This window comes from Dermacentor variabilis, chromosome 2, assembly GCF_050947875.1.
Source record: "Dermacentor variabilis isolate Ectoservices chromosome 2, ASM5094787v1, whole genome shotgun sequence".
NCBI lineage: Eukaryota > Metazoa > Arthropoda > Arachnida > Ixodida > Ixodidae > Dermacentor > Dermacentor variabilis.
This window is the reverse complement of record NC_134569.1, coordinates 144776348-144790195: the sequence shown is the minus strand read 5'-3', so window position 1 is coordinate 144790195 and position 13848 is coordinate 144776348. Positions and strand designations below refer to the sequence as shown.

Here is a 13848-nt window from a genome sequence, read left to right as displayed (position 1 = left end):
ATAATAATAATCATGATAATCATAATCATCATCAGTATGAGGTATACGGAGTTGCTGTTGCTGTGGGGCCCAGTTTAAGCAAGTGCGGCAAAGCGCAGGACGCTTTCTCACGCTGCTAAGTCGGCCAATTACCGTGTAGTGGTCCCGTAATATATGCTCCTTTCAAACGAGGGACGCAGGTCGGCTCCGCGAAGAAGGTACGCCGAAGACAAGCGGCGTGGAAAGAAATGCGCCTTGGTAGCTTCGCTGGCTGGTAGGAGCCGCCGAAGGCGCACTCTCACACGGAACGAAAGGGAAGACGGTTCGAGCTGAATTGGAAGCGTTCGGGAAGACGGGCGTGAAGAGAAGAGGAGAGGGCGCGGTTGAAGCTACCGCTACCGCAAGATGCCCTCGGGCTTCCCAGATGTTGACATTATTCTCGTTGACATTGTCAGCCGCTACTGTAGCTTACTTATGGGACTCGTCGCTGGACAGGCAGGCGCATTCACAGAAATTGGGTAACGCGATACACGGCCACCCGGTTTCAGCGAGACTGCTTCGTAACCACGCGCGTCTTTTTACAATGCCTCGAGAAAACGAAGATATTTTCACGGCCATCCTGCCGACTGCGCCTGTTTCCTTTATTCTGTGCGAGCTTCAACAGTAGCTAAGGAGGGGAGGTGTTTGAGCTCCGAAGTTCGCGCCCCTCGATTACTCGAGTGCACGGTGGCAGCGCGAAGAAAGAGCCGCTGTCTCGTGTAGAGAGCTTTATTCAAACTCCTAGAGCTTTATCCGAACCCGAACCTCCGCTCTGCCCTACACAGCCAAAACACACCTTTTTAAACTCTCATTTGCACAAAGAGGTCACAAACCAGCCAATGACACATGAGGGCTTACACCATTGCAACCAGTAGCATCAAAAATTTCTTGACGGGCACAGCATTGGCCAAAACAGTGACACAAACTACAACACGCAAGGGGATAGGTTCACTGAAAGACACGTGCCATCTCACTCTCCCCTGCGCTAGACTCCAAGTATTGGCCTTGATGTCCTTCGGCACCGGAGACCAGGCTGGAGCTCGCACGTGTAATTGCAAATTGTCTACGCACAAGCCATCGGGCTTGGACATCTCTTGCAAGAAACCGGCACGCCAGCTGCGAGAACGCTCCCACGCCAGCTGCGAGAATGTTCCCAAGAAGCCACGGCTATTGAAGATATGGGGGACTGCCAGCGCTAAGAATACTCGGACGCCCTGTGCAGCTGTGGGGCAGGTCACTTAATTGAATGCCCCAAAAGCTAACTGTGGCGCGATGGCGATCGCACGCAAAAGCACCTATCGGTCGCCACTTCTATAATCATCATCCTCATCATCATCGTCGTCATCATCATCATCATGCTAATTTTTATGTCCACAGAAGGCTGAATGCGTCTCCCAGCGATATCCAAGTAACCCTGTCTTGCTTTAGCTGACTTCAAGTTATCAGAAAATTTCCTAATTTTATCATACCACCTAATTCTCTGCTGTCATCGACTGCGCTTCCCTTCCGTTGGCACCTATTCTGGAACTCTAATTGTCCACCGGTTATCTACCCTACGCATTACATGGCCTGCCAAGCTCTATCTTCCCCTCTTAATATCATCTAAAATATCCGCCATGACCGTTTGATTTCGGATCTACATTGAACACTTTCTCTTAACGTTCTTAACGTTACGCCTAGCATTTTTCGTTCCATTGCTTGATGCAAAGTCCTTAACTTAAGCTTCCTTGTTTACCATTACACGTTTCTGCTCCATATGTAAGCACTGGCAAAATGCAGTGATTGTACACTTCTTAAGGATAATGGTCACGATTTGTGAATACCTGCTGTATGCGCTACAACCAATTTTCATCCCTGTGTAAGCTTCCTTCTTATGACCAGGCTCCCCTATGAGGGATTTACCTAGACGAGCGTACTCCTGCACAAATAGAGGCTGACTGGAGATTATCAATTCTTGTTCCCTTGCAGTCTCTTAGAGTCTGCAGAATGAATCATTTGTAAATGGAACCACAATGGCCTCATTTCTGGCTGATTTGGTTCGCATCAGCAGGAGAACAGCCACCTGAGTTACGTTGACTCCAGCTTCAGGAAAGAGAGAAGCATTAATTTTGCTCCAGGTTCGGAGTGTACACATTTGCGGAATCCTCTAGATGAAAAGTTTTTCTGAAGCGCTGTACCACATAGCTCAACCATGTAGGAGACATGGAGGAAATGCAAATGGGACTCCTTGCGACGTATCCCACTCAATGGCTTGTTGGGGTAGACGCGGCGTGTGCTAATGAGACGTCATAGCTAAAAGAGCAATGGGAAAAAATAGAATGAAAAAGTCAAGCACGTCATGAATATTTAAGCGATGCTTTCTTTGCATACTTTCCCTGGTTTGGTGTGGCTGCCTGTTTGGTCGGTCGCTATCTCGGCGGATATATTTGTGGATCTATATACAAAGGTTATATGTGTGCCGTATGAAAGTACCAGTGAATTGACTTATATAACCGTTGCATGCCGGCCAAATGTGCCCACCTCTGTTCTGCGTAACAAAAATAAAAATAACTTGTTACATGAAACCTGAACAAGTAATGTCAGCCCACAGGCATCCCTGAAGCAGAGTGGTTTGTTAATAGAATGGTGAATTATGTTTAACGGATTTTATTTACTGTACCGGATGTTTCACCGAACACTTCAAGAATTAAAAAAAATTGCCTGTGGCCGCTAGCACAGTTGCAGTTCATGGGCTGGTCTACTCGAAGAGGCGGAAATTACTTACACTAGAAATTGAAATAAATAATCGGCTAATTAGCAAAAATTACTAATTAAGTTCTTAATTAAATAAATTATAGTACATATTGCAATTTATGAACTCTGGCCTGGGAGTCCGCAAGGCGGATCCACTTAGAACGATTGCTCAGGATGACACCAGTTTTGAGATATTAATTCCCGAAATTCGCGGAGAAATGCATTGGCACTCCAGCTAATTTTGTGCTTCAATGTATAAAACGACGTCTTAATTGGTAAGGAAGGAATTGGTTGACAGCGCATTTCTACCACAAGTTTGACGGTGTATATCTCCTAAATGGTGTCATCCACAATTCTTTTCAAGTGGATATGCCTTCCAGTCCCACCCGCTAGAACTTGTAAATTGCACTATGTGCCATAAGGTAACTAGTTAAAATTTAGTTAGTGCATTTTTGTTAATTAGTCGAATATGAATTTAAGTTTTTTGTCCATGTAATGTCCACCTCTTCGAGTAGACCAGCTCAAGGACTGGAATTGTGGTATCTGCCGCAGACAATAAAAAAATATTTGAAAGGGTTCGTTGAAACATCCTGCATTTTCTTTGATTTAGCCACGCAGCATGGGCCACTGGGCGTGGGCCGTTCTTAGCGAATCCAACAGAATGGGCGAGTTTCATTGTGACACAAGAGTTACAGCATGCCTGAATGTTGCTTGATACCTGTCGCGCTTTTCTATGCCTTTGCATGCCATCGACATTCTTCCCGCAACAAGCATCGCCTCCGTTCACGTGACATTGCTGTGCATACGCCTCACACTGCACCTTCACCTGATTTGGAGTTGGAACTTCGGCATAGCTTGTGAATGACGCTGTGCGTAGACATAAAGCTAGAATGACAATAAAGCTGTGACCTTTTTGGCGGATAAGCATAAACATTCCAACAGATTCCACGTTGCATAGAACGAAAGTAAACGAAATTGTACACATCGCTGTTAGTTGCAAAGCATTTAATGAACCGCTTTACTGAAGCTTGGCTTCACACATGTTCCCCCGTGTGAGTTGGATCTGCAAATTTTTTTTTTCTTACGAGTTTGTTCACAGGCCGTTGGAGCACATACACAGCGTACCTGAAAGCCCTCGATAGAGACACCATACGACGAGGTTACCACCCGTGTACGTATAGCTGTACAAGGGTTGTCAGTTGGTGCATTTCCTCTCGACAGATTATCCGCAGTTGTCTAAGCCGTTGTCCACAGATCGTTTTTTAGCAATCTTGTGCACAAGATCTTGGGAAGCGTACGAAAGTGAGAAAATTGTAGATGTTAAATTAAAGTTTACTCTACGGTCACCATAGGGTTCTATATTCTTGAAGCCTGTTCTCAGCTGGCCGTGACAGGACCCCGCACAAAGTTTGAAAGTTGCGAGCTGATATGCACTTAGGAATCCCGCGTGGAAGTGGCGTGCATTATTCTGCCTCTGCGGCTACGCTGTAAAACTGTTCCCCGCACGCATGGCTGCGGTCGTTTTACGAACTGTGCGTGCCGTTGCATGTTCTGCTCCAGTTCTCGCGAGAGTGGAAAGCATAACCTAGAATATTGGTCCTCGAAGAAGTGACGACGTGGGTAGTATCACCTTTTTTTTTCGTCCCTTTCGCGGGGATGTTTCGTCTATGCGTTTAACACGCGTCATTACGCCATGACAGATAGCGAGTTATGAGCCATGCTGCTGCTGTTGACGCGTGGCAGCTCAGCCTTACAGGCGGTCAAGGGCCGCGGACGACGGGATTTGTGCCACCAGTGCAAAGCATCTCTTGGGCACGCAGCAGCGTGGTAATAAATAAAATGCATGACCCATAGTAACGTGTTTGATAAGCTGCAGCTTGTTTTTAGTTGTAGGTATTTGAAAATAGATATTATTCATAAACTATAATTTTAGATAATTACTTACTCAAATAACAGTGCGTATGGATGTATGCTCCATGGCTAGAAATAGAAGTGAACAAGTTGTACTAATTTTTATTAAAACTGCGTTGTGGAACAGCGTTTGGCCACTACGAGGTTAAGATCTACAGTTATATTATCCAGAACAACAGATGGCCTCCCTGTCTCCCCGTTAGCAAGCGCAAGACAGGAGTTGGCCAACACCCGCTACGTGCCTGAGCAACACAGCTTACGGAAGGTCGCAATAATCAACAGGCCCCGGCGTTCAGACGAAAGCTTCGCGGCCAGAAAGCGTTACGTCAGGGCTAACTATAATGAAAAGCCTCGCCTCGTCTATAGGTGCTGTTGCGTCACTGCAGGGAAGTGCGGTGCAACTGGCAGTACAGTTGGCCTCAATAGTATAAGGGACACGGACTCTACGGCAAGCGTGAATTTCTGCTCTGTTACGACGCGGCGCGTCTACTTGAGAGATCACGACGTAGGTCACAAACTCTTCTACATGCCTAAACATTGAGTTCGACGCTACGTTTCCTGCAGGCTTCGCGGTAACTCGTGTCCCCTCACGAGCCCCGCGCCCCGTAGTCTTTCGTGGCCGGCTACACGCGAGACATATTCGTACGTTACGTCGCAGTGAAACCACTCGGAGGTTCGAGATATTGTATTCGACACTCGCCTTGGGGTCCCATCCGGTGTCGAGGAACGCGACTACGAGGAGGGCGTGCGCGACGAGCAGCAGCAGCAGCTTGAGCAGCCGCGGGAGGTGGGCGGCCACGGCGGTCCAAGGGACCTGCAGCTTGCGCACCTCCACGGGGTACGGCGCCGGCAGGGCGAGCGCGGTGCCTTCGCCGTCCCCGCTGGAGCCTTCGGCCAGCGGCGACGGGCTCCCGCCGGAGCTCAGTGCTGGAGCAGCGCCGGCAGCGGCGACGCCAGAGACGGACGCGTGTTCGGGCAGCCGCGACAGGATGAAGGACATCACGCTGCGCGTCTCGTCGATGGAGTCGTCGGCCGACGCCAAGCTCTCCTCCGAACAGCGCTGTTGTGGGGAGGGGGTCGAATAGCCGCGGTCATGATAGCGAGCGCTGCTCAACCTGCCGACTGACTCTGTTCAGCGGGCGTAACGCTGGACCGAGTGTCGTTTAACTCGCTGATTTCTCGATAAAGCTTAGCTGAGTCGATGCGCGTCCCATTATCAGCAGAACTACGGGGAGAAAATGTAAGTTCTGGCTTTTTGCATGGCTACTCAAGAGATGATACTAATGGCAGCCGAGCTAGATACGAACTGGTCAGACAAACAGTTATAAACGCTAACTGCAATTTCTACGCGAGAAGGATCTCCGCGCTTTCTTTTAACTACAGCCCTATGCCACAAAGCAACCTGCCCCCCCCCCCCTCCCCCCATAAAAAAAGCGGACAAATCAGGGTTAACTAGAAAGCATTCTTAAGCTTCCGGGGATCAGCAATTTATGTACTATGAGAATGATTCCGCTTTCTACGCTTAGTCTCAGACCTACACCATCTTTGGCGACTGGATAACTAGAGGTGCGGCTTCTAACTACGAAAACTGTTCCACACCGTAGTTTCTTGTTCGGGTTTCATTTCTACACGATGACGCTAATTTTGATGCGTTACAATATGCGCTAGACGCTATTTGACTGTCGCTTGTGGTCTCGGGTAATAAATGCTAACAATAGGTCCTCGACAATAGGGCACTTCGGTTGCTAAGAGCAGCTTCTCCGGTCCGAGCCGAGCACAGGAATGAACCAAGATAAATGGAAAGCAAATAAGCTGTTTGTTTCATCAAGGAAAATTTATCATATTCTTATATTTGTTTACAATGGTAGAGCGTGAACAAAGAAAATAAGGTGGCATTTTTTTCAAGGTCGAGCTCCATTTTGTTATTTCAGACAAGAAGGCGGCTTGCATCTACCAATCCAATATCGCTTATTTAAAATTCAACTTTGTTTTGTTGCCTCTCAAAAATGGAAGAGCAAGCAGGTATCTGGAGAGAAATAAGTCCGCTGCAAATAACACATGTTGGGAAACGACTTAGTTAAAATGGGGGGAACTAGTTGGGACAGGCAGAGAAACAGGGGTGAGGTCGTAGTGCTAATGTCTTCGAGGCAGGGGTTCAAACATACGAGGTCTACCCTCTGGACCAGTTCTTTTGACGTATGACGCCGGCAAGATATCAGCTGTTTGAAGTAACAGCGTGACATGAACCTGCGTCCAGAGCCTTCACTTCTCTTCTGCACTTATCTCCGGCTTTACTAACCCTCGTACATCGGAGCAAGCAGTAAGGATGCATCGCACACAGCACCCCAGACGCGGTATTGTTAGGCAGGTATTTGTGCGCATATTACATAAGCTCACCCTGTTCCTGATGCGAGCCATTGCGTTCTTGCTTGTGTGCTTGCTTGTCCCTTTCAAACGCTTGCGCTGTTGTTGCCGTTGTTGTTCCTCTGCACAAATGGCGCACTACTGCGACCTTCTTCTTCCACTCAGCACTTGCCAATGGCACGTGCGCATGCTGGCTGGCGTTGGCTGCAACTATTGCCAGAACAATGGGCTGCTGCTGTTCTGCATTTTCGTGGTGTATGACAACAACGAGGGATTGGCCTTGAGTCGGGTGGCTAAGAGAAATAGAGAAGGGCGAGATCGGTGATCAATTTGTAAGTTGTCTCTTTTGCATTCAGAACAACTATTCGTAGACAACCCTTTAAAGACAGCATTTTTTTTTCATCGGACACCGTGCTGCCAACCGCCAACTATTAAAACGAAATTGTCGTGACCGGCCCGGCGATGGACAATCGCGGCCTGCACTTACGCAGTAAAAATATAAATGTCAGGTAAACCCTGAAAGTGGTCCGTCTTCTGCGATTCCAAGGCAGCTCTCCAGTGCGTGTACTTCCTGCATTGCACCGAGGATCCCATGAACAACTTGTCGCGTGCATAAAAAAAAAAGCTTTTTACCTGCAAGTTGAGAAAGGACTCGACAGCGAATTTAAACGTCTACCAAATAGTCATGTTGTAGGAAATGACCAAGTAGATGCAGCTGCGCTATCCATCCGTGAGAGTGTTGCCCACGTTGCCATCCCGATGTCAAGAGTGGAGGCAGCGTGAACGTTCCGCGTGCTTGCGTACTAGATTATATTTGCCCAATGAAATTCGGCGGACTTTACAAACCAGGACCGCCTTTTCTTTGTAGCCCACCTTTAGCTCTGCCTTCCGCGCAGTTTACAACGGCGTGACCCGCGTGACCAATTGACGAAGTTGCGGCGTGAAGGAAATTAGATAGAAAAAGTTCTGTAGAACCGATCTCACTATGAGTATCGTAGGTAATACGTTTAGCCTTGAATCAATATAGTGACACCCGTGATGCTGCCATCGAAACAAGTTATGCATGAGGCGTGTACTGCAGCGATTCCTCTTTCGCGCTTGACTAAAGACATTTGGCGCCATCTAGCGCCGCCGCCGTAAAGACTGCACTTGGCCTTCGGAATGCTTGGCGCGCCGGTGCGTGCGAACCAACGCTCTTAAATTCTTTCAGTTCTCAAACTGCTGAGCGGCGCCTGGCCCCTTTCCGTTGCGCGCCGCGAGAGGGCGTGCACGACGGAGTTAGCCCGGCAAGGCGCAGCGTAGCAGCACGTTGTGCGCAGGTGGCCGCTGTGTGTATAGTCGTCGTTTGCTCACGTTTGCGCTCGCACTCGCGGTATTTAATGTTTAGTGCATCGCGCTGCCAATCGTATGCACTATGCCACGCCACGCTGCTTCGTTCCAGGCTGTAAGAGCGGCTACGACTCCACGCGATCCGTGGACAAGAGACATTTTTTCAAGGCACCGCGCAATGCTGAGCGCCTTCAACAGTGGGAGCGCGCTATACCACGGCTGGACAAGAAGCTTTCAATCTCGTGTTCCGTCTGCGACCTCCACTTCATCAATGATGAGATTTTGAAGGTCTTCGAACACAACATTTGTGGTGATATTGTGGTCATACCGCGCGACAAATGGACGCTGAAAGATGACGCCGTGCCTCGCCTGTTTCCGAACTGCCCAAGTTACCTCTCGAAACCCACACGGAAGCGCAGAGCACCAGCTCCCAGACGATCACCAGCACAACAAAAGCGGCATAAGAAACAAGGTGAGTGTGTGGATGCTGCTGTCAGAGCTGCCGACGACGAAGCGAGCTTGCCTACCGATGACAGCATGCCGGCGGAGAATGTGTTTCATGTGCTCAGTCGCGTGGCGAAAGAGGGACGAAAAATTCGAGGTTGGTCCCTTGACGGTGTTAAGGCAACGGTCGTTTTGTACAAGCTCGGGATAAGAAAGAATATCCCGCATGTAGAAATGTCTGTGGTGTTGTCAGACAGCCTTAATTTAATTGTCAGCGCAGATGGTCGAGTTGTGCCACGCATTGTGTATTCCAGGAAGCAGACCACTGAGTTCAAGTGTATGGAAGACTTCACATGCCTCGTGCTATATGTGGAACAGCTGAAGCTGTGTAAGGGCTGTCCTGCAAAGAAGTACCCAAAAATCTCTTCGTCAGTGGTGGCAACAAAGCATGGTGAAACGTGGAGGCGCAACACATGCACGGTATTGAGTGTCAATGCTACATGTGCTCAGTGCCTGCTCTCGAGAAGCTTTTCTTGCAGCGGACGAAACAGCAAAAAGATACCAAGAAAAAGCAGGCTGCTCGCTTGAAGTTACTGCGTCGCAAAGCAATTCGTGCAACCTCAAGGCGAGAAAAACTGAAGGAAGAAGTCGTTCTGATGAAGAGGAAGCTTAGTGCAATTACAGAAGAGACAATTGACTGCTCTCTTCATATACTTCCGGCCAGGCAGCAACTAGCTTTCAAAACAGCTTTCATGGCTGCAAAAGCCAAGTCAAAAAATGGAAGGCGATATGATGATGAATGGCTTATGACATGTTTGTTACTGCAAATCTCAAGCCCGAAGGCCTACACTTGGTGATATGCAGCTGCTACCACTGCCATCAAAGGCTCGCCTTCGCCAAATAATAGCAGGAATACCATGCAAGTATGGATTCAACCAAGTTGCATTGAACAGTGTCAGAAGCCATTTCAGCAACAAAAGTCACTTGACACGGCTAGGAGTATTGCTCCTTGACGAGATAAAGTTGAAGCGAGGTGTCTCCTTCAATAAGGCCTCATGCAGAATGGATGGCTTTATAGACTATGGTGAAGTCATGTCACCAAATGCAAACCACCTTGCTGATCATGCATTGGTACTGATGTTTGTACCACTGTTCGAAGACTGGGTGCAGACTAGAAACACGAGAGAAAGTAGCCATCGCAAACAAAAAAGCTCGTCTTTTGTAAAGCCACGCGGTAAATTCATAAGCCGTATGCGGCTCCTGTAATAAAAGCTTTTGAACTCGTTGAGAAAAACAAAGATCTTGTCTTATTTCTTTCTCTTTTAGTTGCTAGTATCTAGCCACGGCCGCAGGATAAAAAGCGGCCGTGCTCTAGCAGACGCAAACGACGGCCGCAGTGAAGAGTGGTCCGTCACAGCTTTGGGCGCAAGTGCTTTCCTTGTTCAGTTGGCTAAGTCGTGGCATTTTTTTAACTTAGGAATGGGTACGAAATAAGCTGCAAATATATAAATGACGCGCTGTGCATATTTGGCGATGTCAACAAAAATAACGCCACTCGCTAAGCAATCGCCAGCGCTTCGCAGCGTAGGGCGCCGAGCACGGCCGGGCTAACAGCGGCCGCCGCGCCACCTGTTGAGTGGAAACGAAAAGGGGCCGTGCCTCGACGGCCGCCGCAAGGGGAGTTTGACAACTGAAAGGATCTAGTAACGTTGGTGCGAACGGTGAGAAACGAGCGTCATGCGGCAACCGGGCTCTTCCCTCTCCTTTTCTTTCTTAAAGCCCCTTAAAGGGCCCCTGAAACGGTTCGGACAAATTTTGTAGACGCGTAGGGTACAGCTTAAGTAGAACACTCGCACCACAATTTGAGTGAAGCGTTACGTATTAATGGAGCTACAAGCGATTAGAAGTTACCCTCCTCCCCATCCACGCTTTTCCTCCTCAACTCGTTCGCCGAGCGAGCGGGGCTACGCTCCGCCTTCACTGGTCCTGCGTCACGATGCGACGTCACATCGTCCACTTCCGTTTGTTTTGAAGCCCGCCCCCGCCTGCGCGAAACCTCTCCGCTAGCCGCTTGGCTGTCGACCCCAAGCGAGAGCTATCGAAGCAGCGTGCGTTGCGAGCATTCTGTCGTAGCGCCGAACGTGTCTGGTATTCCGTTAACCACAGGCAAGCTGGTCATTTCGGCAAATCACTGGAGGCATAAACTCAAGCTGATGAAGGAACTTTGGCGTAGACGTACGTGAGCGGCCTGATCGGTCTACACGGTCCAGACACTTGTTGGCGCAGCGCTTAACCAGCCAAACAAAGCGCTAATATTGCTCTAACCAAGTGTAACACATTTTAAACATTTATAAAAACAACGTGTCGATGATTACACTCCTGCGAAAAATACGCACCAGCAGCAAAGAAGAATACGCTTCGTTGCTGCTACTGTGTATGGTTGCGCTCTATGCCACCAGGTGGCTGCACCGTGCAGACCATTCACATTTGCCCTTCTGCTCATCTCGGCTCATCCCGTTACGGCACAGTCAAGCGGCCAGACCCTGTCCCCTTGCGCTTACGTTTGCCCTAATACGGGACTCGCGAAACGCTGTTGCGTTAGTAATCTTCCGGTGTAAAGTGACGGCCACAAACGCGCAAATCCTGGCGCCGATCGGATAGCGGTAGTCCGATGCGCAGCAGCCAGTTCGCTCGTACGCTGCCTTGCAGAGGGACACGATGTCGCAGCTTGACATATTGCCAGTCGCTGCGTTTGAAGTCCACAAGGCAACAAAGTCGAATCATAGTGCTCGCGAAAAGACTGAAACCAACTGTGACTGCGGAGCTCTCGTCAAAATGGAGTACGTTGTAACACAAGCAGACGACACTTGCTGTGTGCCGGAAGTGCTTAAGTGTACTGAAAAATTGTTCTTGTGCATTCTCTTTATGCTACTTTCTTTTCATAAAAACAAATTAACTAACATTCCAACTATTACGAAGATCATTTGTTTACCATAAAGTTGGAGAAATTATCGATCACGCGCCCTGGTCAGCCAATCGGATAGCTCGCCCCGCTGACGTCATACGGGTGATTTTGGTCATATGGGTAGGGGCGGCTTAAAATTCCGCCGAGCAGTGCGCTGCGATCGGCAGCGATGTGCATTTTTAAAACCTTATAATAAATTACACGCTTTACGCAGAGCACTTAGATGTGTCAATTAATGATCAGAAGGACCTACTCTAACGACTCAGTACGTTTGTAGAAAATCGTAAAAAGCGTTTCAGGGTCCCTTTAAACTTTGTAAAGTAGCGACGCTCTCCTCCTCCGCCTTCACTCCTCGTTTCTCCTCTCTTTCACGCTCCCTCCTCGACCGTGGCGCCGCCTACACCGCTCGAGCGTAGCAACGGCGCCAACATGTGCTCCTCGCCACTCTGTAGACGCTTCTCGAGCGAAAATGGTGCTGAAGCATGGCGCGAGGGCCTACGTGATGCTATTAGGCCAATACCGACGCGGCGTCGGCCTCGGCCAGAGCCCGCGAGGAGGAGGTGGCATTCTTCAAAGCGTGGCGCTACTTTACGAAGGTTAAAGGGACACTAACGCGAAACAATAAACCTGTTGAAACTAATAAATCATTGTCTCAGAACCCTGCAGGCAGTCATTTCAAAATAATAGTTTGATTATTAGATGAGAAAATGAAGGTCGAAGTATCAGTACTTGAAATTCGTGCCCGACGCCCCGACGCCGGTACGTCAGTGTGACGTCAAAGATTCCAAAGTATGATTTCGCATTTAGGCCGCGTTGGCTCAGTAAAGGTTCCCGAAACTTGCCATGTTTAATATTTGGTTCCCTTAGAACAAAATGTAGTCCAATCTGTACCACTATATAATTAAGTAGGACCTAGAAGATGCCATAAACATCCATGACGTCACAGCTACCAGGTGCGGGAACTTCAAGGAGGCATCGCCACCCGTCTTTTGTTTTTGCGCTTTTTCTGGTTCACCAAGCATCTTATCGTGGTAAGAGTGGTGTTTTTGGTGCCATGGAAGGGTAATTTACTGATTCAGAAGAAATCATTTTTTCTCTTTAGTGTCCCTTTAAGAGGCTTCATTCTTTCTGGACGCACTGCGCCATCTAGCGGCACTGGTGACAAGTCTCCGAGGCGAGAAGCTCTGCGTGCCGGAGACTGCGAATGCTGCCAACTGTTCCTTCACTTGTCGCACACTCAACGGCATGTACTCAGTGACCAAAGTTGGCGAGAGGTTCATTGACACATGCCCAGTGCATTCATGGCGGAGCCTGCTATAGCGTCGGTTTGCGGACCTTGAGGAACCGTTGTTACCTGAGCTCGATTCCGCTCAGAATCTGATGGATTTAAGGGACATTTTTCGTCATTGTAGAGCTGCACATTTCCAGTGGCACGTACCTAGTCACCCGAGTTGGCGTCAAAGGCGCTTATTGAAGAGCGGCACACACACCTACTGGCGCATACCTAGTGACTGAAGTTCGCAACAGAGAGGTTGGTTGAAGGCCCTCACAGGCCGAGTGGCACATACTCAGAGCACCACGTGGGCGTCAAAGAGTTTCATTGAATATCGCTTACTTCGCAGTCTCGCTTTCTCAGCGACTCATGACGGCGTCAAAGAGTTTCATTGAACAGAGGCACATATGTATATATTGCCCCTTTAATGACCAATTCCCCACTGTGGTTATGCGCCACAGCCACTCAGGTCAAGAAGAAGAAGAAGAAGAAGAAGAAGAACAACAACAACAACAACAACAACAACAACAACAACAACAACAACAACAACAACAACAACAACAACAACAACAACAACAACAACAACAACAACAAGAACATTCAGTGACCCAAGTTGGCCCAGCGGCTGGTTTCGAACCCTGTTCCCTAAGCACAGCGGCTCGATGCGCTACCCTTTCGAGCACACTGCAGACTGCAACTTGACAACAAAATTTTTTCCTCTCACAATTTTACGTTCTAAGTTCCAACATACAAATTGTTTATTGCCTTGTTTTTATCCGCTTAATTTCACCACGCGATTCATGGCCAATCC

General features: G+C 48.6%; 1 protein-coding gene across 1 annotated transcript in view; it reads right to left on the bottom strand.

Annotated features, from left to right (window-relative positions):
* The window catches only part of LOC142570478 (putative transporter YutK), a 30398-nt gene extending 23213 nt beyond the window's left edge, over nt 1-7185 (bottom strand). Inside the window, exons 1-2 of the mRNA XM_075678861.1 lie at nt 7060-7185; nt 5309-5722 (exon numbers count right to left, since the gene is read on the bottom strand). Coding sequence (XP_075534976.1) covers nt 5309-5722; nt 7060-7080 — 435 coding nt within the window. The 5' untranslated portion in view covers nt 7081-7185. The remainder of the gene's footprint in view (nt 1-5308; nt 5723-7059) is intronic.
* Nucleotides 7186-13848: the final 6663 nt, after the last annotated feature.